Source organism: Mauremys reevesii, linkage group 6, assembly GCF_016161935.1.
Source record: "Mauremys reevesii isolate NIE-2019 linkage group 6, ASM1616193v1, whole genome shotgun sequence".
NCBI classification, from domain to species: domain Eukaryota; kingdom Metazoa; phylum Chordata; order Testudines; family Geoemydidae; genus Mauremys; species Mauremys reevesii.
Window position 1 is genome coordinate 12,867,797 of NC_052628.1, and position 24,872 is coordinate 12,892,668.

General features: G+C 44.1%; 1 protein-coding gene across 6 annotated transcripts in view; it reads right to left on the bottom strand.

The window, feature by feature from the left end:
- Positions 1-1,931: 1,931 nt before the first annotated feature.
- The window catches only part of PIAS2 (protein inhibitor of activated STAT 2), a 54,798-nt gene continuing 31,857 nt past the window's right edge, over positions 1,932-24,872 (bottom strand). For 2 of the 6 annotated variants that reach the window (XM_039544288.1, XM_039544286.1), the window contains 12 exons: positions 21,205-21,289; positions 19,714-19,764; positions 19,497-19,587; positions 16,576-16,710; positions 14,490-14,595; positions 13,444-13,517; positions 12,089-12,249; positions 10,853-10,986; positions 9,956-10,127; positions 6,756-6,895; positions 4,609-4,646; positions 1,932-2,578 (listed from right to left, as the gene is read on the bottom strand). In XM_039544288.1, coding sequence (XP_039400222.1) covers positions 2,393-2,578; positions 4,609-4,646; positions 6,756-6,895; positions 9,956-10,127; positions 10,853-10,986; positions 12,089-12,249; positions 13,444-13,517; positions 14,490-14,595; positions 16,576-16,710; positions 19,497-19,587; positions 19,714-19,764; positions 21,205-21,289 — 1,373 coding nt within the window. In that variant the 3' untranslated portion in view covers positions 1,932-2,392. Of the gene's footprint in view, positions 2,579-4,608; positions 4,647-6,185; positions 6,244-6,755; positions 6,896-7,024; positions 7,104-9,955; positions 10,128-10,852; positions 10,987-12,088; positions 12,250-13,443; positions 13,518-14,489; positions 14,596-16,575; positions 16,711-19,496; positions 19,588-19,713; positions 19,765-21,204; positions 21,290-24,872 lie in introns of those variants that run through there. The other 4 variants (XR_005600333.1, XR_005600334.1, XM_039544287.1 and 1 more) reach the window with 4 other exon arrangements.

Here is a 24,872-nt window from a genome sequence, read left to right on the forward strand (position 1 = left end):
GGAAGGGAGCACCGAACAAATCTGCTGATTGTGGGCAACTCTAAGTATGTGTCCTCAGTTGTCTGCTGCTCTGAGAAAAGAAATAACCTTTCCCTCTAATTGAGCAGATACAACAAACAAGGAAATTATAGAACTGCATATTGCAATTCAGTGTTTGGCATGTTAGTTTATGAGCCACTGTATCAGAATGCCAGTGTTGGTCATGGACTTCTACTCCAGTCATCTTAGTGTATGTACAACGTGCCTCAGGTGGCATATGACCAGGATTCACCACAGAATTTGGTCCACTGGTTGGATCATTAGCTTCCCCGGCCTAGGTACTGACAGAGTGTGACAAATGCTGATCCATGCCAGTGACTTAGTGCATCTGCAAAGTACAAGAGAACTTCTAAAAATACTGTCTATCTTTAGTGTCCCAAAATTAACAGGACTATGATATTTTTACTTCAACTATGCAATTAATAGAAAAAAACACTAATCACCTAAAGAAAATTAGAAACAATAAGCAGCTTGGCTTTATTAACAAATCATGCCAGAAAAAACGTGCTCATTTAATAGGTACAAAGTTAGTAGACAAAGGGAAAAGCATGGGGGGGTGCACTATTAAGATTGACATGAACTGAAGACTAGCTGAAAGAGCATACAAAAAAAGCTACGAGTAACAGCAATGCCGATTATTTTGGGTGGGCGTGGAGGATGGCAAAGTGATCTGCGATAAGCCCTGTTTTAACATCTCCTGTATTTACACTTAGTTCAAATACTATGGTAACAAGTGCCATAAGTATTGCTTTCGGAGGCGTAAACCACACTGAACTAAATGCAACACTTCCTCATCTAGTACCTAAAGATATTAGGGAAGAGACAGGAAAGAATAAAAGTTAGTTGTTATGGGAAGAATTTTAAATATAGTCAACAGAAACACTATACTTGGAAAAGATGCAATGTCAAGAGATATAGACAATACCAAGATTCCAGCTCTAAAGCAAAGCATTTCCTTACCACTTTCCTGGTCTGTAATCCCTTCCAACATACAGCACTGAGATCATCCATAGAATACCGTGTACAATTCTGGGTACCACCAAAGAAAATATCAGGTAAGAGGAAAGCAAAGAAATATTAAAGGGAGGGATTAGGAGGAAAGATTAATTATAGTCCTGATCAGCAAACCCTTCTAGACACTATACACAATAGTACTGTTAAGAAAGCTTGCATGATTTGCCCCATATGTATATTTTGACCAGGCAGAGACAGTGTCTACACTGGTTTGATTATCACAACAAAGAAACCCTCTAGTCTACCATGAAGTTATAACAAGGAATAATGGGCTGAAAGAGTGAAGAAAGTTTCCTCAAACCTGGTGTCATACTGTGCAGTAGCCAAAAAGGCAGGTGAAGCTGTTTGAATCATTTAAAGCTCAACTAGACAAAGCTTTGGCAAATATGCACAGAGAACAATCCTGCACTGGACAAGGGACAGACTAGACAGATAAGAAACTACTTTGTGATTCCAACAGCTGCACTGAAGGACAGACAGTTTAGTTTTATGAACTAGTATGGGTAGGCAAGTACATGAAGGAAGAACAAGGATTTCGTAGTCTGAACAGGTTTTTTTTTTTTTATATAAAACTTTCCACCTTATACAAGAGGCCTGGCCAGAAGTTAAAGGACTACAGCCAGGTTCTGCATAGCAGTTTGTTTGTTGTGTTTACACTATGAATTGAAAGCACATTAACATCTGTATGATGAAGGGTTTGCATAGTTTTTCTCCAAAATACACAAGGAAGAACACTTTAGGAATTTGCATTCATAAGTGAACAGCACAGTCAGGAAAAAACTATTTACAGGATTTTTTTTTGCCATGGAAGGGGGAGGAAGGGGAAAGAAGGGTGTAAGGAACAAATATAGCACAAATCATGGCTATTTCACAAACCCTCATTATTGTAAATGAAGTTTATTACAGGCTGCAGTGAAAGAATTCAACACTGCAGACTTCTGCACCTTTTTCTTGTATCCAGGATAAACATATGCTGTTTTCATTCTAGAGTGGTTAAGTGCCTTTTTTATTTAAAAAAAAAAAGTTTGTTTTTTACATTATTGCTGTGTAGGAGTCCATCCAACAACAAAACAAAGTCAGTTTCCCCAGAACAAGCCAAATGGTACATTTGTTCTGACTGTCTTTTACACTCCAAATATTTTGACCAAGAAAAAAAAAAAGGTCCTAATCATTTCAGTTCCTACTGTAGATGTAGTTTTACTTGACTTTCAGAAGGCAACAGAATCAATCTGTCTTTTTAATAAATATCAAAATAGCTTCCAAGACACTGCAGTTCCTTCTCCAGTCATGACAAGCAGCTTTGTGCAATTACTCCTAGAGTTTTTTTGCTGCCAGTGTTTCAGTCCAATGAGATGATGTCAGGAATGCTGCTCCCACTGCTGGTTATGACTCCTGTCTCACTCCTGCTTGAAGAACTAACGTGAGTGCTGCTCTCTTGGTGGCTGGTAGATGTGATGATATTGCCAGGGGTGCTGCTTGTTAAGGTTGAAGTGAGACTATCCAAAAACATGGGAGGACAGTACTGCTTGAAACAAACAATGATGCCGATAAGGAAGAGAGACTTAACTGCACAAGGGAAAAGTAAGCTCTGAGGATGCAGCTTCCCTACAAGTAAGTTAACTACAACAGAAACTTGCTAATACATGCACAATAAGAACCAGACTTTTACAAACCAGCAAGCAAGAACACAGCAAGCAAAGAATGCATCAAACTATATTCTGCTCATTTATTTGAGAAGGCTAGGTTAGTTTTAATAACACTTCATTACTTCTAATACATATGCTACAGAACATTTACTGGCATACTATGAAATCTTAGTACAGAACTTGTAGCAAGGTCTTGTGTTGCTACGATGACATCTCATTAGTGGAAAATTTACCTCAATCTGCAGATGTGCAAGTATAAGAGGGTCTCCTGTCATTTGTGTAATCACCTTATATTTACATGGCACCTTTACTCCTCAATGACACAAATGTGCTTCGCAAATTCAATGTCTACAAGAATCACTTCATCCACACCACTGAAGTGCAGCCACTTCAGCAAGAGATACTTGACTCTTTCTAAGAACATTTTACCAATGACAAATGGGCTGCAATAGTCTGATTTTGGGGCTTTTGGTGGTGGTGGTGGGGGGGGGGGGGGTTAAACTGAACTCATGCAAATCCAAAATAGGTTTCCTGAATTGGCAGAACCTCCTTTTAAACTAGCATTATCATGGTTTAAGACAGCAAGGAGCGTTTAAGGCACTACTAAATCTCTAGTAGGTTTTAATGAGTCCATACCCAAAAGGGATCGGAATATCTTCAGTCTTTACCTACTTGATGCACCCTAAAAATGTACTATACTAGTTTTTAAATTGATTCATTTCTTACTTGTGTGGTGTCTTCAAAACTATCCCACCCTGGGACCTCAGGTCACAGCAACAGTTTGGAATCAGACTAATGTCTGAATTGGCTGGAGGAGTTGCTTTACAGCAATACATTCAATCTATATCCTTTGTGTACAGCCTCTATCAATCCCAGCTTGGCAGCCTTTGGATCCACAACTCAGAGTCCCCTGCTATCTGGCCCATCAGCCTTGGGCCAGTAGAAAATGGCAGGGCTGCTGGCTGAGCGCCTCCTCTCTCCATCCCTCCAGCTGTAGCCTGCTGCTTCTCCTTCCCTGCTTCTGGAGTCCCTGTTGCCTCTGCCTCCAGGCCCTGACTCACCTCAGCTGTGTCTGCAAAGCAGGCAGCAGCGCTGGGACTCCAGAAGCACAGCAGCAGGCTGCAGCTATAGGAGTGGGGGGAGAAGCCTGCAACCAGGTGCCCTACTCCTTCCTCCTTGCCCAGGCTGCAGGGACATGGAGAGTTCTGCTGCAGGGGAAGATGCTGCTTCCTCACTGCTGGGCTTTCCCACCAGAGGCATTTCGAGACATGGGGGGAAGGGAGGGTCCACACATTTGTGCATTTAGTGTCCCTCCAAAAGTGTTCAAATTTCAATTCCTGTGCATGCCCCTGCCCATCTGACAGAGCTACAGTATTTCCTCTTTCTCCAAGGGTTGGGCAGATGACAGCTGTCCTGAAAGCTCAGAAGAGGATCAGAATCTGTCTCAAATCCTAGTCTCATCTTGTCTATGTAATTAAGATCAAGTGTAGTATCCATTTAATATCTGATATAGCCTCCTGCCTATGCAGGGGAATGGATTATAATAGGCCCGATTGACTGTACGTACAGTCAGTTACGTTACAAAGGGATGGAAACTCATGTTTCTGGGAAAAGGACACTAGCTACCTACCTACCTGGGGATTTGGAGGGCGGGGGGAGAAGAGGAGTAGAAAGAGAGTCTTCCCTTATTGAAAAGTTATTCTATACTGGTCTATCATGGGATGGTTTGTGCCTTCCGCTCAATGTTTGGTACTAGCTACTGTTTGAGACAGGATTCCTGACTAATCGGACCACCCGACTAGTCCAGACCATTTGCAATTCATTTTTCTGAAGTGTGTAACCATGAAAAACAAAAAACACTTAAATTTAAAAAACAAAAACAAAACATCAATATAGCCAAGAAACATACCTGTGGATCAACTGGGATTAGTGAAAGAAAATCCAAACCTAGAAAAATAAGAGAGATTAATGCTGGTCTCCTCTGTTATCAATAGTTGTACAGCTTTAAGAAACATTTTATCACCGTTAATTGCTTAGTGAAGTGTGAAGGCTAGGACTATAACAATGTTTAAAAGGGAACTGGATAAATTCATGGTGGCTAAGTCCATAAATGGCTATTAGCCTGGATGGGGAAGAATGGTGTCCCTAGCCTCTGTTCGTCAGAGGATGGAGATCACTTGATCATTGCCTGTTAGGTTCACTCCCTCTGGGGCACCTGTCATTGGCCACTGTCGGTAGACAGATACTGGGCTAGATGGACCTTTGGTCTGACCCGGTACGGCCGTTCTTATGTTCTTATGTAGTGTTAGCTATAGAGTACTTGGTGAAGGACACATGGTAATACCTGTCTGAAATTATCAGGAGCCAGGAAAAATAAAGTTGTCTAGTTACAAGTGTTTTTTTTCCCCTACATGAAGGTAGAGTGATGATGGTGTATTCACTGGATACACTGGGGTGATTTTAACATGGTTGCATAGATGAGGAGGTAGCTAACTGGAGATACTGCAAGTGTATGCAAAGCACAAGATTCACTGTGTGATCGTAACTTTTAATCAACTGGATATAAAGTGTGTCATAATAATAAGCATGCTGTAGCGAAGTACGGTCACAATGTGACCAAGTCCACCACCAATCAGCAGGCCTCTCCTCCATCCAAAGGCAGCCAGCAAAGGAAACACTTCTAACATCATCCCCATTGTGCTGAAGCAGTCTGCAAACATTAGGAATGGAGAAGCAGTTCAAACTACAAGCTTCAAGGAGCAGTGACTGAATTTCTTCCATCTTATATACGTTCAGTGCTTAAGCATTTAGGGCAGAACTTTCAAAAACAGAAGCCTACCAATGCTAGAGACACTTTAGTCTTGTATTTTTGAAAATCCTGGCCTTGCCTTCCCCATATTGACAGAAAGACAAAAGAATCGAGAATGGAATGGGCTACTGTAGAACTCACCTCCTACTCCCTCCCTTGCCAGCCAGCCCTGGCCTCCAACCGGACCTAGGCAATGGTGTTCCCTCACCAGCAGGCTGTCCCCCCACCCTCTGAGAAAACGGATGGGAGATTTGATTCAGGAGATTTCTCTACCGAGCCCATAAGGGATCCACAATTCTCATTGTGAAATTCTAGAACTTTAATTCTCTCCTTAAGGTTAAAATGAACTAAAGGTGAACTGAAGGCTTTCCTGAGTATTCTACAGAAAGACACTGGGTTTTCTTAAGGGAGGCATGTTGGGAGGGAGGGAGCAATAAAAGAACCAGAGAGCGCAGTGAAACACAGAGGAGGTGATCACAATGCCATCATCCAGGTGGGGGCTGGAACAGGAAAAAAAAAGCCACAAGTGTAGCAGGGAGGACAGGTCAGGGAAAGAGGTGGGTGTTGGCTGAAACCATGAGGCTCTGTGTACTAGTGTAGGTAGAAAGAATCCCAAGAATCCTCACAAACAGCATTCTTGTAAAGAGCGAGAATAGAAAAATACCACCATTTCCCACCTTCTGATTGCTATTAGCAGCAGTGTTGAAGAATGCACCATGGGCATTTAGGGTATGTCTAGATAAAAAAGGCAACAGAGGTCAGAGCTTACACACTGTAGCTCACCTTAACCTTTTTCCTAGGCTAGACAGAGTAACATTAGGGACAACCTCAACCAGCTAGATCGAGGTAAAAGGTTTCTCTCCTTGTCTAGAAGCAAGGTAAGGTTGAGGTGAGCAGTCACAACTTTAGATGCTTACTCTCCCTGTCATGTGGTTTTGAAGCACATCAGCCAGGTGATCACACTAATGAAACCTAATCCATCATAGTGAGACTTCTTCTCTAGCTGATTTACCAACACACAAACTCGAGTTTGTGCTCATTAGAGCAATGTTTTTGACGTCACCATTTAGGAAGCTATATGGCTGGAATCTGAGCATGGAAAGACACCTTAGTGACCTGCTTGCACTGTTCTTGTTTAGATGTAGCATCAGTGCAGTGCTCAGTAGAATCTGGCTCAGTAAGGCAGTATCTCATTAGTTATTAATGAGAGTGTTGGAATATGTTAAAAAAAATTAACCACCACCTACCTGGCAAGTCTGACGACATACTGGATATTTGAGAGTGGTGGAATGGTACTGAGTAGTCTGTTAATGAAGGAGGAATAGCAGCAGGATCAACCGTTGTCACACTGGGCACTCTTACAGTAGATGGCTGATACATGAGAACCCTGTTTTAAACAACATGGGAAATTACAAACAATCTGGCTGTTAGTTAAGAGGAGAGAAATTCTGCACCACAGTGCATTCTCATTCACAAGGTCACTATGTTACAACACAACTATAGTGTGGCTACTCACTACACAGTACTCCACTCTAATCTCCTCTTTCATAACAGTCTTCATTATAACATGAACGTATCTTGGCTCTCAACAGCAGCTGTGACATAAGAGCAAGTTGGCATTAAAACAAAGTACAGTGCTGCAGTCATTTATAACACTATCATCCAGGAATATAAATGGCTATTTGTAAGTGAATTAAGTACTCTGGGGAAGTGAGGAACTGAGAACTAGTTGGAGCCAGGAACAGGACACGCTGGCACTTGTTTAAGCTTCCCCACATATCGCTACGCCCATGTTTCTCAATGCTGACTTCTAGTGCCAAATAAAGTTGGTCCAGCATTTATCAGTCCTCTCTTACCAATGTATGGCATGAAAACACCAAACTCATCTTCATTCACAACTTAAAGCAAGAGTTAAATTCAGCTCTCCAGAGGTGCAAGACAGTACAGTAACCCACTGGGCCAACTATCCCTTCACATATTTGAATAAGATCTTTTTGTAACCCTAAGTCAGTGATAGAAACTCACACAGGAAACATGCCAGAACACATACATTTCTAGACACTGAAAAAGACGTCTTAAGAGACATCTTAATTCTACAAAAGCATGTCTGACGTTTTTGTGCTCAGAAAACAGACAGGAATACTTCAGACCAATATAGGACATAAACATATGGCTGGTTGCACCCATCTTGCCAAAAAGTGGCAGCAGCAGCAGCATTATGAAAGGAAGTCACTGGCATCTGACGTTACTATTAAACCTATTCTTTCCTGAAGATATTTAGAATTATTTACATTTGCAATCAGTACTGAAGGAGGAAGAAGTCTGGCAACAGGACTCCTCTGCTGCTCTCACAAGTGATGGGACTTCAAAGAGGGTCACCACTGGAAATCTATGAAAAGTAATTTCTGCTATAGACTTGCCAAAGAGCAGTAAACACCTGTTGTTGCAGAGTGAACAGGGCATGCTCAGTACTTCAGCAGGTGGCAGAAGGGAGAAAAGTAAGTTTGGGGCATGGAGTGAAGGATTTACTTGAGGAAAAGGACAGGAGCTACTATGCTGTGACTCTCAGATATTGTAGGAAATTTGATTGTGACCAGTCAGTGATGCCAGAAGGTTGACCCTCTGGAGTGGGTTGGCAGAGCAATGGTCAGCCTAACAAATACACTAACTCCTCACTTAAAGTTGTCCCGGTTTGTTTAAAGTTGAGCAATGCTCCCTTATAACGTTGTTTGGCAGCCGCCTGCTTTGTCCTCTGCTTGCAGGAAGAGCCGGGACGGGCAGCCCCCCCCCCCCCCCCCCCCCATCAGCTCCCCGCTCCTCTAAGTTCCCTGTGCAGCAGCCACCCAGCAGGCTACCAATTGCCAGCAGTTCAGCTGTCCCTCCCCCAACTGCCATGTACTGCTCCTGCCCTCTGCCTTGGAGCTGCTCCCAGGAGCCTTCTGCTTGCTGGGAGGGGAGAGAAGGGGCTGTCAAGCAATACACTTAGCCTGGTGTCTGGGTACTTAAAGGGGCAATGGGCATTTCTCTCTCACACAGGGTGTGTGTCTGTCTGCCATGCTGTCTCCCCTCCCTCCATTCGTGCTGCCTTGTAAAGTGTGAGGCTACATTAACAATGTGTTAACCCTTGAGGGTTCAGCCGAATGCTAGTTCTCATTTACCAGTAAAGCATTCCCTGGGAAATATCCCACCCTCTTCCATTCTCTAACTTCACCACCTCAACCAAGCTTCACAATCATCATTGCTGTGTACAGTATAAAATTGTTTAAAACTTATACTGTGCGTATATGTATATACAATAGGTTTTTGTCTGGTGAAAAAAAATTTCCCTGGAACCTAACCCTCCCTCTCCCCATTTACATTAATTCTTATGGGGAAATTGGATTCACTTAACATTGTTTCGTTTAAAGTAGAGATTTTTCAGTAACATAACTACAACGTTAAGCGAGGACTTACTTATCTAAAGAAGGGGATTACAGTATCTAAAGGTCTCTCAGGCCCCCAAAGTACTCCAACTGAAATGCCCTGATGGGAAGATGTAGTTACAGACTGTTGCTGAGCAATATAAAAAAACGGGAGGGACCCAGAAGAGAAAAATGTTGGTAACATAAGTAATTTCACTGGAAGTTGGGAATCCTGTGTCTAGCTAGGAAAAATGGGGATGATGAGAGAAGAGAACTTTTAGGAAGTGGCACTTCTGACAGGGACTGACAAAAGCCACTGAACAAAATCCATCCCCCTTGTAACTCTACTAAAGCAACAGAATTGTATCAGGAATGAATGTGCCCGCCTTGTTTTTAGCAGGATGGCTTTTTGCCATCTCTGCCAATCTTCTGGGGTTGGGTTTTGTGGGTTTTTTTTTGGGAGGGCGGGGGGGTTGTTAACTCCCATTGCTGCTTCTTCTATCCCACTTAACTCTCCTCTCTCATAGTGTTTTCTGTCTCTTCTGGCTGATGATCAGGTTTAAGAAATTCAGCTGCATGCAGACTTTGGAAGGAAAATCTAGGAGTTGATTCAACACAGTGTAGTGTTTCCCTTTCAAGGCTGACATGCTGGACTTCAGCATATCAATGAAACAGCACTATAGGATTTCAGGATGCAGGCCCTTTACTATTTGTGGTATTTTCAACCCTTAAATGAAAGCTAGTATAGCAGGAATGCATCAGCATTTTGCACTGGGCATCCCCTCTGCCATAGCTATCACACTAAGGAAGTACATTCCTGCATACACAGCAAGTGAGAGCAAATCTCCGTGTGATGTAAAACTATATAAAATAATCACCTGTATGAAGATACCATATATTAATACAGGTTACTTCTTGCAGAAAGCTAACAGAAGTTCTGATGTGGAAATTTGGAACTGCATCCAGAAGAGATATTTACAAGTCCATCCACATGTTAGCTTATCTGAGACCTTACAGTACAACAACTAACTTTAAAATTAACAAACCCTTTGGTTGGGCTTCCTTGTGTTTCAGACATAAATATGCATTTCCTTTTGGCAGGAGGATCTTCCTCTTCATCGGAAGAGCTTTCTCTTGTCAAGTCGATAACATCTACTTTCTTCTTGTTTACCTCATTGGCCACTGTCACAGAACATGGTTTGCTGACAACACTGGAACCTAAAGGAGAAGCATGATTGTTTAAGTGATGTTAACATCAGCCGTTTCCATTCGTGGTATGAATAGCTTCTCAAATTCTACTGTACTTAACTGAAACATGGGCTTTCTGGCCTCTATATAGGAAATGAGAATTCAGAAGCAGCCTTGGGATTACTACTCCCTGCACCAAAGACTAGGAGCCACAAAGGCCTTATCTACACTACCGCTTAAGTGGACGTAAGTTACGTCACTCAGGGGTGTGAAAAGATCCTGAGCGAGGTAACTTACACCAACTTCATGCGGTGTCTACACCATGCTATATCTCTGGGAGAGCGCTCTCTAGTCAATTTATAGCGTCTTCACCAGACCCGCTAAATTGATGCCACTGAAATCAGTAGCAGTGGTGCCAATTTAGCGCCATAGTGAAGACCTGCCCAAAAAGACCTAGATCATCCAGTACATCTCGGTATTACCAGAGGGGAACAAATTGCTTCTTGTGCCTCTCCCAGTGATAATGAACAGTCCATTTCCCAAAAAAAACATGAAATAATATATATATTATATATATATATATTTTTAAGAGAGAAAGGGATGTTTTTAAAATCTAAATGGGTGAAGGGATAGGATACTAAGCCCCCAAACTCACTGCTGGTAGCTAAAAGGGTTATCCTTGTTACATCCGAGAGTCTACAATGTTTAGATATTTTTATCCATTTGATATTCAGTACACAAATAAATATACATACTTTCTATTTTGGTACACTGAGGACTGGACACTTTCAGAGCTTCCTTCTTAGGCCTCATAGGACACCAAGAACCATCCTCTTGGAATTTAATCTCATCCACATCTGAACATTCATTAAGGATTTCCATAAAGAGCCTGGAAAATAAAGTTGAGTTGCTTTGGTTTTGTTTACAGTCCTGAGCTAAATCAGAAGTGATGAAGTTAAAAGCCAGCTATGATGGAGTATGAATTGCATCAAGGAAGCTACAGAGAAAAACAAAACAAAACAAAACAAAAAGTTTCACCTACCCGGGGTATAAACAACAACATTACTCTACAATCACACTGCTGCAGCTGTCCTTCTCTATGGATTTCAAGTCTGTTCAGAATACAACATCCATCACCCACTCCACCTGGGGAGCATTACTGGTATTTATGAACCTTTTCAGGGGAGTAATAGGGATTAAAGATAAAATTATAGCCTTGGAATAAATGCTTGACACTGATTTAAGCAGTTACAGAATATTTTACGGTCCAATTCCATAAAAAGATTTCAGAAGTACAGCCTGCCTAAGTAAACACCTAGTGCAGAGGTCAGCAACCTGTGGCACGCGGCTCGCCAGGGTAAGCACCCTGGCAGGCCGGGCCGGTTTGTTTACCTGCCATGTTGGCAGGTTCGGCCAATCGCGGCTCCCACTGGCTGCCGTTTGCCGTCCCAGGCCAATGGGGGCGGCGGGAAGCCAGGGCCAGCACATCCCAGCGGGGGAAGCCACTTCCCGTCACCCTCATTGGCCTGGAACGGCAAATGGCGGCCAGTGGGAGCCGCGATCGGCCGAACGTGCCAACACGGCAGGTAAACAAACCGGCCCGGCAGGGTGCTTACCCTGGCGAGCCGCATGCCAGAGGTTGCCGACCCCTGACCTAGTGACATGGTGATTTCTCTATCACTTGAAGTCTCAGTCAAGACTGATGTGTTTCTAAGAGCTCTGCTATAGCTCAAACAGAAGTTATAGGCAGGAATTACTGGAGGGAGCTCTATGGTCTAGCGTTATGTAGGAGGTCATCTTAGATGATCATAAATGGTCCCTTCTGGCCTTGACATCTCTGAATATTCAAGGAAATAAAGTAACATTGAAATAAGAGCCAGAAACTGCAAATCTCAATGTTGAAACCATAGCATAGGTTTGTACTTGCTGTATTCATATTCTAAGATACAGAACTACTGTAAAAAAGGTAAATGACAAACTCAATCTCTTACCCATCTAATATTAGACTCTCATAAGCTGCCTTTTTGTCACAGACAGGACAAATCCAGGTTGGCTTCTTTTCATTCATTTGTAGATAAAGAGCAGCATCAAAACATTGCAGATGTGTGCAGGTAACAGCACGGCATGGGATTGTCAGTCTCATTTTTCCCAGCTGCAGGAGATGCAATAGAAACAAATATCAGCATGACAGACAAGAGGGAACTGAAATATATTTTCAGAGAGAACAATGAAATAAACCAGTCACAGGATAAGAATGGTTTCTTGCTGGTAAATAAATGCCCAATCCCAAGGTCCTGGTAGGCCCATAAATCCTATCAAAATCAACAGGAGTTGTATGTGCAGAAAGAATACAGGACCGTGTCATTCACAGAGACATTGGTTTTGTCTCTAAATGTCAAGGCCCAGCAGAGGCATTTTTAATAGCAGATTGTGCTGGCGCTATGTCAGTGTTCTATTGCTATGATTTTGTTATAGTAAAATGCTTGAAGCATTCATAGTATTTTGTACCTTTTATCCCAGGATCTCAAAGTGCTTTATGAACACTGATTAGTGAAGTCTGACTTATAAAGTGGGTATAATACTAATTCAGATGGGTAAACTGAAAAACAAAGCAGATCACTCAGCTGGTCACAGTCACACAAACAAATCTGTGACTGAGCTGGGAATAAAACTTAAGAGTTTTGACTCCTAGGCATCTTGTTCTTGTTAAAAGATTACACTACTACAGACTTGCAGCATTATTTCCAGCATGATTTCAATCTAAACAAGCTCAAAGAGAATCCCAAAGTTATTTGTAGATCTTATGCTTCAGTTTGTAGGTCTTATGACATTCAGTGTCAAAGTGGTCAAGAGTTGGCTTATTCTTATAAAAAGGTGGTAGTTTGGTATAGTAGATAGGACATTTGAATCAGAGGATCTAAACTCTGCTCCCTGCTCTGCCATTTATCTGCTGAGAAACTCTGGGCAAGTCATGTCAATTTTTAATGCCTCAGTTTCACCCTCTTAAAAAAAAAGGGGGGGGGGGAGAGAGAAGAGAACAACAATACTTCCTCTGTTGTTTAAAGGTCTTGAGAGGTACACATGATCAAGTATGTTGCACTGGATGCTCTCACTGCACTTTTATACTTTAACTTGTTGACTACTGTTTGTATTTAAAAAAACATACCACTTACTATATTATAGAAATGCCTCTAACAGTAAAAGCTATTTTACAAAGTTCTGAGTTGTGGATCCTTTTATAATAATCCAACTTTGAATTTAAGATGAACAAAAATAAAGGATGATTCCCCCCCGCCCCCTCCCCCTCAAAATTTAATTGCATATTCTACTTCACAACCTTACTTACAGGACACATCAGAGACACCCGCAAACTGGTTGTGGCAATTTCGCTATCAGGATCAGCGGTCAGCTTTTCTTTAACTAGTACAATGAAAAACAATTTAAATTACATTACATAACCATTATTAAAAATGCCATTCTTGCCACTCAGGTGTTTGAGTGGATACTCATTAATATACTGCTTAATTTTCACGTAAAGTCATCTAAATTGAGACGCTGGGAAATTTGCTTACAGCAAGTATCAAATTTGCATTGTTTTCCTAGTTTTAGGCCCAATCCTGCAAACACTGGCAGGCAGAATACTTACTGCCATCAAGAGTAATCCCACTGATGACCCACAGCAGTTAGCACTAGGCAAAGTGGTGTTTACAGGAGTGGGCCCTAACCTACATATAGGCAGAATCAAATACAACCTTCCAAGGGGGCCTCCAAAAAAAAGTCTTTACACTTCACAGAAAGGTGAACGGCACCTCATACATGTGGAGAGATTAATGGATATTGATGTCAACACAAGTGCTGCATTTTACAGCCCACCACTGCAGAGGTGCTCTTAGCAATATCAGGAGAGTCCAGACACTGAGGCTATGGCTACACTTAAACTTCAAAGCGCTGCCGTGGCAGCGCTGCCTGGCGCAGCGCGCTGAGCGCTGAGTGTGTCAGCAGCGCCAGCGAAAAAAAAAAAACTCCTGTCGCCCCTCCTCCCTCCCCCCTCCGGGGACAGCGCTGGGGCGCGGCGCTCGCTCTCAGCGGCTGGGGCTTGACTGCACTGGCGCGCCAAGGCCAGCAAGCAGCAGGCTGCAGAGGGCTGCAGCCACCTGCTGCTGCGCTGCTGCAAGCAAGCAGTAGCCAAGCCCTGAGTAGGTGTTCCCCTCATGGTCTGGAATGAGCAAAAGCAGTACAAGCTCTCTCTCTACTAGGGATAGAAGACTTCTGTAAATCTGCATGCTGTAAATCTGGTACCTGTCACTAAATCTGGATAGATTAGATTAGACAGATTGATTTACTTATTTATCACAGGCAGGCAACAAAAGTAGAAAAATTCAACCAACTTACTTAGTGCTCTGGAATGGTCTGGGTTTCTGATACCTTTCATTTTTAACCTCTGCAAAAGCATGGCTGAAGTAAGCTGCCGAACGAGATATACAGACATGGAGTAATTCTACAAAGGAAGAAAAATATGATTAAGGATGGAAAAGTTTCCCTGCCTTTTATTTGAAAAACAAACAAAAAACAACTGCATGAAATAAAACGGGTAACAGACATACCTCACAATACAGTAAGATTATAAAATATGCTCGCAGAATTAAATGTAAATCAATTATCTGTTAGTTCAATAAAACAAATGGTCACACCTTTTTGAAATTTTAATAGATTAATGATGGTGCAGAAATGGAATTTCTTCTTAAGTAAAGCTATTTATTAGTTTGCTGACCAAATTCTGACGCTATTGCAATCAGTGGGATAAATTCACAATTGGTTCAAGACTGTGCACTTCTTCATAAAGTTCCATCCTCTTACACCAACAGAGAACTTGGCCAGATGTCAAGTCATGTGTTTGTCAGTTTTATGGTAGGTATCTCAAAAGGTGACCCAAAACAGAATATAAAACTGTTTATACAAAAACACGCCTGCCCACATAATCATTATTAGTGCACATTTCAGACTAATACTAACACTATTACTTTCTCCCACGTCTCTTTAGCAGGCTCCCAAGTGAACAACTGCAGGAGAGTAATATTACATCTAGACATCTCCAATACCAGTAGTAGAATGGATCAGAGCTCAAGACAGGAGTTTGCTTCTGGGAAACAGTAATAATGTAGAGATAGATTAATTTCTTCTATCCTCCCTCCAGTGTGCAATAGTTCTCTATAATACAGTTATTAATATCTTGCATGGTCTAAGTTGGATTACAAGACCTGGACACCAGTACTTCACTTGAAAGACTATTCCTCAGTACTACAGATCTCACCATCAGAAATTTCCCCCCGATTTACCCTAAGTTTTCCCCTTCTTACCTGCAACCCTGTACTCCCAGTTATACTTCCTTTTACTATGTCAAATAACACCTCCACCTGTTCTTGTTATTTACACTGTCAATATTAGAAGGCATATCCCACACATAACTGTCACTCAAATGAATGAAACAACATTTAACTCACTCTTCCTGCAAATTAAGCACTCTTGACCTCATAACTTTAGATGCTCTCCTCTGAACGCCTTCCAATTTGTTACCATCTTTTTGGTCAAACTCAGAACATAGCACACTATTTCAGGTGTGGTCACACCCATTACCTTTCTGTGATATTACACCACCTTTTGCTACATATGTGAAGGTATCGGTCTATTTACTACTGTATCATATGGCAAAAATCAAGTCTAGTCTGGTGTACACTTGTACCATTACTACTTTTGAGGTTTCTCCATTATTGATCTGTTTTGGTCTATTTTTCCTTGGTTATATTTTCTAAATCAGATCTGAGTTTGCAATTTTTGGTCCTCACTGGTGTTTACCACTGCTCCCTAATTCATACCATCTGCGAGTTTCATTAATTCACTTATCACTTCTTTCAGATCACTGATGAAGATTAAGACATTACAGTACCCCGACTAGACACTTCCCCTCACAACAAAATGTGCTGCTTATAACCCTTTGTTTATAGTTCTTCATAGCCAGTTTTCTTTCCTTTTAGCTATGGTCTTATGGCTCCCATCACTGTAGTATCAGCATGCCTCCTATTTAAACACAGAAACACTCCTAAGTATTTAAAAATAGAAATGAAAACATTTCTTCCTTTGAAGCCTGTTGGAGGAATAGTTATGTCTGAGTGCGCAAAAGTTGTCTAAATGCATGTGAGGAGACTGAGTGAAGCCAAGAGTGTGTGTGGTGGTGGTGGAGAAGATTTTGAATGAGTTCTAAAGCAGTCTGTGATCATACTTATCTCTTGCAGGCACAAGTTCCACAGTATAGATCCAGCGCCTGTGAAAGTTCTGCATTCACGAGGCTTCCACTACCAGTTAACAGATTTATCACTGGTGAATGTAGCTATTGTGGGAGGTTATGATCACTGAGAGGGATACAGAAGGAAAAGGAGTAATACTGAGTGAGGTTACTCTCGTACTACAAAGAACAGTTTACCTTTCCAATTTCAGATGCCCAAGAAATGGAGATCTGGTTTGGCACTGCTGAGGATAATCTAACTAGAGATGTAATATTCAATGGGCGGCCGGGTCGCTTCTGCTCAATCCCATTTTTTGGTGGTGGTGCATATCCCTGCAATAAGGAAGAAAAGAAGTGTTTCGCTAAAATTTTATAGATTGTACTCTGGTCAAACTCCAACTGTACTCTGAATTCTACCAAAGAGACACCATTACAAGGTTTTTGGAAAACAAAGTTTTTATACCAAGTTAAAAATACTGTTGTCTGAAGTTAGTTTTTGGCACTCCTTTTGTATTTTGCTATCACAAATCATTTACTTACCCTTCTCTCCCACCCCAATAAGCGCCTTGTAATCACTAGCAAAGAGACCTTTACTTCCATCTAGTGCAGGGGTCGGCAACCTATGGCACGCGTGCCAAAGACGGCATGTGAGCCAATTTTCAATGGCACGCTGGAGCCTGCCGGGACTCTAGCATGCCACTAAAAATCCTGCCCAGCCCGACACGTTCTCCTCTGCCCTCCACTTCCCCCCTGCGGGGGCAGAAGCATAGCTGTGCGCACGGGATGGGCAAATGACCCCACTCTCCTGGCACAGCAAGCCGCGGGGTCCGCGCTCCCAGGCCGGAGCACGGGGAAGAGCGCAGCAAGCTGCCCGCCCCTCCCCCGCCTTCTCCCCTCCCCTGGAGCCCTGCCACCGCGCGCAGCGCTCTGGGGGTTGGGGCTTTGCGCTCCCGAGGGCAGCATTTGGCTCCGCGGGGAGGCAGACACACTCCCTGCTCAACCGGAGGGGCGGGGCTGTGTGCTCCCAGGGAGCAGCGTATCTAGCATTGTGTGGAGCCTCATGGTAAGCGGCCCAGGGCTGGGGGAATTGGATAAGGGGTGGGGGCAGTTAGGGGACAGGGAGCAGGGTGGGTGGGATCCCGGGAGCGGGGGTTGGATGGGGCATGGGAGTCCTGGGGTTTGTGAGGGGCAGGGGTGGATAGGGGTCAGGGCAGTCAGGGGACCGGGAGCAAGGAGGGTCCTGGGGTGGGGCAGTTAGGGTGGGGGTCTCTGGAGGAGGTGGTCGGGAAAAGGAGCTGGGGGGGTTGTATGAGTTGGGAGTTCTGGGGGTCCTGTTAGGAGGCAGGGGTGTGGAGAGGGGTTGGGGCAGGCAGGGAGTGGGGGGGTGGATGGGTCAGAAGTTATGGGGGGCCGGTCAGGGGGCGGGGCGGGGTTGGATGGGGCAGGGGGGTCCCGGGGTCTGGCTGGGGACAGGGCAGTCAGGGGACAGGTAGGAGGTAGAGTCCAGTCTGGGGACAAGGAACAGAGAGGCTTAGATAGGGGGTGGGGTCCTGGGGGGCAGGAGTCCCAGGAGGGGGTAGTCAGGGGACAAGGAGCAGCAGGGTTGAGAGTTTTTAGGGGGGCAGTCACCCAGCACTCTCCCCTGAGCCCTGACACCCGACCCCCCCCACACACACCCCACACCCTCTGCCCGGCGCCGCACACCCACCCCAGGCCCCTGCCCTGAGCCCTGTACCTCCCTCATACATACCCAGCCCTCTGCTTGACTCCTTCATCCCCTCCTCCTCCCCCCCCCAAACACACCCCACTGTAGCCCTGACTCTGGCATCCCCACCCATACCTAGCCCCCTCTGCCCTGACACCTACACCCCACATACCCAGCCCCGCACAGCCCGCTGCTGGTCTGGGGTTCTGGCTGACGGACCCTTGCCAGCTGGGGTCCCGGCCGCAGGCCCCGCTCAGCCCGCTGCCGGCCTAGGTGAACAGAACCCCAGACCGGCAGCGGGCTGAGCGGGCCAGCAGCGTAAGATCAACATTTTAATTTCATTTTAAATGAAGCTTCTTAAACATTTTGAAAACCCTGTTTACTTTACAATACAACACTAGTTTAGTTATATAATATATAGACTTATAGAGAGAGACCTTCTAAAAAACGTTAAAATGTATTACCGGCACGCGAAACCTTAAATTAGAGTGAATAAATGAAGACTCGGCACACCGCTTCTGAAAGGTTGCCGACCCCTGGTCTAGTGACTGGGTACGCATCAAGTTACATGCTCTGTCCTGAAACTTATCAATATAGAAAAGTTTTGTACAGCTTTACAGAGCTGTACAAAGATTATCTGTAAATGGGTAACGTTCTCCTCCCTTTTCATCTACCCTCAAGCTTCAGAGTTTTAGTGCATACAAGTCACAACCTTGCCCAAATGTTAACTGTTATGAAAACACCTGCCCGTAGAAACGAGTCTCACATTAGCCTTCTCTGTGCTAGGGAGATCTTGCAAAACAAGTTTCCTACAGTTGTTAACATTGTTTGGCTCTCCCGCTATTGGCAATGTTTGAAGCCCTAGAATTTGTCTGTCCTTCATCCTCACCGTGAATATTGCTATATCCCCACAGCTATAAAGAGCTCAAATTTTGGAGTGAGATATCTTAAGAAATTTCCTCACAACTCGAGGAATTCAAGCCACCTACTGAGCATTAAAAAAAAAAAGCGCACACTCATTAAAAACAGGCTACATACAACCAAACCAAACTGATAAGATTTTGCAGATGCTATGTAGAGAGGCTTCCTTCACAGCCACAGTCAAAATTTTTAAGAAGAATCTTTATGCTGCAATTTATCTTTGTCACAAATGGACCAAAATAATTAATATCTACATAGTACTTTTAATGTGTAAAATGCTAAATATTAGCATTGGAGTCTTAGTGATCATCAGTGTCTGCAAATGCCCACTGTACAGATCAGTAGCTGCACAAGCAAATTAGGCATAAATTTGTGAGCAATATATATATATTTTTTTTTAAAGAGTCAGACCCTTTTTCTCCCCCACTTTAGACTTTAAGCAAACTAATCTATCAGCAAAAGCTACATATTGAATAGAATTTCAATAACTTACCGGCAATGGAAATAACTTCCCATTTACTTTAATGCACAAACTATTGGGATAGTTATCTTCTTGAGAGCAGCTAGTCTCTGCTAGGCATAACCTATTTCCAAAAGAGAAATTTCATTTTTAAGTGACGTTACACTCAGAAAACTATTTACATATGTTAAAATATACTTGAATTAAAATAATGAAGTACAAACTTAATGTAAGAAAAACCTTAAATCACCTTAGCTGAACTTGGACTGTGTAATCCCTCCTGCCCCCTGGCAAGAAGTCCCTGTTGGGGGGAAAAGAAAAAAAAGAAAGTCCATTGAGGGGGGTGGCGGGGGTTGGAGGGGAAACAAAATCTCACACTCCAATTTATCACATAGAAAAAAAGGACAGACCTGCTTCAACAGCTCTAGTTACTTTCAAGACTCTTAAATTTCTCATTACTACACTACCCATGTAGTACAAGAACAAAGCACTTGTAACCAAAACAATCTATTTGTATTAATTAAAAGCATAAACTAGGTCTGTGCCTTCCCTCCAGCCAGGTCTTGGGACGCCAAGGAGGTTGTGGAGAGAAAACCACAAAAACCTGACACCACCCGAGGGGGGAAACCAGCCCAAAGGAGGTCCTCCCTACTGCATTGCACTGACAAACAAGGATAGAGGGTAGAATCAGCCTCCCACCCCAGTAACTAGTGATGTAAATATCGTTTAAAAGGATAACCGATTTGGGCCTCACATGCAGGCCTCTCTCCATTCCAGGCAGGACCTTTGTTCTGAGGATGGCTCATCTCCCCTCCCCTCCTTACCCCTGACAGATGGGAAGGGTAGCTGTGCTCATACCAGGGGTGACACAACAAGCCTAGCCAGGAGAGCTTAGGGTAGTTGAAGGGGCCCAGCACCTCCCTCGCATCCTCAGTACCCAGGAAAAGGGAGAGGGGCCCCAGTTTGGGACATACCTAGGTAGGGACATACCTAGTTTGTCCCAATGTTGCCTCCACATCCACTCCATGCCACCCCAGCAGCAGCTTCCCTTACCAGCGTGCTGACCGCCTCCGCAGCCGAACCCCTTCCAGTAGCACAGGGAGAAGCCAGGGATGACTTTACCCCCCCCCCCTCGCTCCACGACGGGGACCGCAGCCCCTGCCAACCCCCCTGGACAAACACATACACCCTGCTTGGCTGGCCGTGCCCATCCCTCTCCGCAAAGCCCTCGGGGTGAAAACCCTGCTGGGATAGAGTGTTAATATCGACCCGGCCCCTTTAAGACAGGGATGATGCCCACCCTTTCCTGGTTGCCATAATCCCCTCTTGCCAGAACATGGTCAAGACCCACGCACATGGGGTTAATGGTTACACTAATACTTACCGGTTAACCGTTTAATATATTTTACATCCCTACCAGCAACCAGGGAACATGGGGAAGAAAACAGTCTGCCACTCTTGCAGCAGCCATGAAGGCTATTTGATTTCAATTAATCAGGTCTCATTTTCTTATCTAACACCCTGATGATACAGGATTGTCCCCCAACATAACCATTTAGTGTTTGTACAAACACTAGTTTTAGGTGTACTGAATAATAGGCTCCCACCCACCACTTTACTTGAAAGATTGTTCCACAGGCGAAGAGATGTGAAGGAAGATTTTTCTGAAACTCCCCTGCAACTTTGCAAAAGCAGTGATTTAACACATGCTCACAAATAAATGCCAGGCACTCCCTCTTACCTGGAAATGCAGATTTCTCTGACTTGCTGAGGTGTTAAAGCAAAGATAAAAAACTTCTCTTGGAACCTCTGAATACTGCTCTGTACTGAGAGAAGACATGCAAAGCAGCTTTAAAACAGAATGGTCCACTAACAAAAGTCCAAATGATTGCAAGGGTGGTGAGTTAATAGAAGAGTCCACAACTCTGCTTTCTTGGACAAAACAAAGGTCACATAATAATGGAGTTGCAGTTGACTGCATGCATTTGTCAATGAGGAATGGATATGAATCATTCAATTATAGTCAGATAGCTTAATATTAAAATTACACAATACTAAAATGACATTTTTGCCCTCTTCAGCCGCTTGGAAAACTAGGTTTATTTTATTCCTAGATTTTACAAGGGATTATACAGAGTTGAAGTGTTCCAGAATTTTCGCTGGGTGTCAGGCAAACATGCAAAGCAAACAGCAACCCTGCATTTCCTCCCACATAAAAATATAGTAAGTAGAGTTTGAGATATTACAGTAAGTAGTTATCAGACAAGCATGATGTGCACAAGTTGTTATTGGCCAGATGGAGAATAATGATTCACTGGAAAACTGCTTTAATCCCAGGAGTGGTGAAGGAAGTTACACCTTTGGAAGTTAGTACCAGACCTCAGTGCCAACATCTATACGAAGACCTTGCCTACACTACAAAGTTTTGTCGGCAAAAGCTGTCTTTTGCCCACAACAAAAGGGAGGCATGCACACACTACAAAGCTACTTTTGTGGCAAAACACAGCTGTTTTGCCAACAAAATAAAACCACCTCAATGAGAGGCATAAAGCATTTTGTGGCAAAGTTAAAATGACAAAGCATCAGTTGTTCTGTTGACATAACTGGCTTCCACCAGTATTCCACAATGCCTGCCGTGACACCTCTGCTCACTGTTTTGAACTCTGCTGCCCTGAAGGCATGTACCCCTCCCCTTTCAAAGCTCCAGGAAGTATTTGACAGCTGAGTGTGCAGCTTCCTTTGGGGAACAAAGAGCAAATCATCAATGTGGAATGCTCCTATTCTGCCCTGCACTAGGAACACAGGGGCAGGCGGGGGCGGAGGGGGGGGGGAAGAAGAGAACGGGGACTGGACATGGCGACACACAACTGACATTCCTCAGCAGAGAGAGCTCACAAAGCTGCTCAGGATGCCACTCCCAGCAGCTGAGGCTGTGGGAGAATTCAGAGTGAATCACAGAACCCCAGGCAGGCACAGCGGAAGAGACTTGGGGAAAGGGACTGCTGTACTGAGCCAGGGGATGAGGAGGGTGTGTGTGGCGGGGGGGGGTGTCCCCCTCCACCTGCCTCAGGATAGGTCAATCAGCCTGCTGTCTCCCCTACCCAAGACACACCGCTCTGCTCTCCTCTCCCTCCCCCCACACACTTCAGCTGAAAAGCAGCTTACAATCTACCAGGATGCCTGGAACATGAGATTGAGAAATCTGTGTCATGTGACATTGTACCTGCCCCATGAGGCACTGCAAACCCTTCCAAAGCACCCTGCAGCTAGCTGCACAGTGAGATAGCTACTCCCAGTGCACCGCTCTGTTGATGCAAGAGCTGTGAATGTGGATGCACTCTGGTGACACAAGGAGCTAGTGTGGACATGCCACAGTGCTTTTTAATTAAAAAGTGCTTTAATTAAGAGGCATAACTTTAGCCAACAAAACTTTGTAGTGCAGACAAGGCCTAAACGTGCCTGGGGATCCCCCTTGTGAATATTTAAGGAGGCAGGGAGGAAATCAGACAAATGGTAGAATCCTCTTACAGAGGCCTACTTGGCCATTTGTGGTGGTAATTATTTTAACATGAGAACAGGGTCAAAATGTGTTACCTTATGGATTTCTTTTCTGGGACCAATCTCACCCATAATACTAAATTTCAGAGTAGCAGCCATGTTAGTGTGTAGCCGCAAAAAGAACAGGAGTACTTCTGGCACCTTAGAGACTAAAATTTATTTGAGCATAAACTTTTGTGGGCTACAGCATAGAATGGAACATATGGTAAGAAGATATATATACATACCGAGAACACGAGAAAGTGGAAGTAGCCATACCAACTGTAAGAGGCTAATTAAGATGAGCTATCATCAGCAGGAGGAAAAAAAAATTTTGTAGTGCTAATCAAGATGACCCATTTTAGACAGTTGACAAGGTGGTGTGAGGATACTTAACATGGGGAAATAGATTTAATATGTGTAATGACCCAGCCACTCCCAGGCCTTGGCTACACTTGAGAGTTACAGCGCTGTTGGCTGCTTTATAGCGCTGTAACTCACTCCCTGTCCACATTGGCAAGGCACATACAGCACTATATCTCCATGGCTACAGCGCTGCTTGTACTCCACCTCCCCGAGAGGAATAAAGAGTATAGCACTGCTGCTGCAGCGCTGGGGCTCCAGTGTAAACAGGGAATAATCTTACTACACTGTAACTGACCTTCGGAACCTTCCCATAATCCTTTTAAGTGCAGGTCCAGCTCTTCGTTTTGTTGTGAGCCCCGGGAGCTGCTTATCAAAAAAACCAGCCAGCTACTTTTTGCTGTGAATGAGCAGAGGCAGGGGGGCTCCCTTTGGAAGGTCCACAGCTAGTGTTTGCTTGAAGAGAAGGGGAGGGAGGGGGTTTGAGGAGAGAAGCAGCGCGGCGGGCGGGGGGGGGGGGCTTATTTCAGAGCAGCTGCTTATCTGGTCGGTGAGGAAAAAACAAACAGCTGTTTGCTTTCAGTGAGTGAGAGAGGGGTGGGGGAGGGGGTTCAGAACTTGCAAGGCAGCATGCTGACAGAGTGTCGACTCCAAAAATCCGCTCTCTTCCCCCCACGCTCCTTGTCACACTCCACCCCACCCCACCTTTGAAAAGCACGTTACAGCCACTTGAACGCTGGGATAGCTGCCCAAAATGCACCACTCCCAATACCCTGCAAATGCTGCAAATGTGGCCACGACAGTGCGCTGGTAGCTGTCAGTGTGGCCAGACTGCAGTGTTTTCCCTATTCAGCTGTACGAAGGCTGGTTTAACTCCCAGCGCTGTACAGCTGCAAGTGTAGCCATACCCCCAGTCTCTATTCAAACCCAAGTTAACAGTATCTAGTTTGCATATTAATTCAAGCTCAGCAGTTTCTCGTTGGAGTCTGTTTCTGAAGCTTTTCTGTTGCAAAATTGCCACCTTTAAGTCTGTTACTGAGTGACCAGAGAGGCTGAAGTGTTCTCCTACTGGTTTTTGAATGTTATGATTCCTGATGTCAGATTTGTGTCCATTTAGTCTTTTGCCTAGAGACTGTCCTGTTTGACCAATGTACATGGCAGATGGGCATTGTTGGCACATATCACACCGGTAGATGTACAGGTGAACGAGCCCCTGATGGCGTGGCTATTATTAGGTCCTATGATGGTGTCATTTTAATAAATATGTGGATAGAGTTGGCATCAGGCTTTGTTGCAAGGATAGGTTCCTGGGTTAGTGTTTTTGTTGTGTAGTTGCTGGGGAGTATTTGCTTCAGGTTGGGAGGCTGTCTGTAAGTGAGGACTGGTCTGTCTCCCAAGATCTGAGAGAGAGTGAGGGATCATCTTTCAGGATAGGTTGTAGATCTTTGGTGATGCGCTGGAGAGGTTTTAGTTGGGGGTTGAAGGTGATGGCAAGTGGCACTCTGTTAT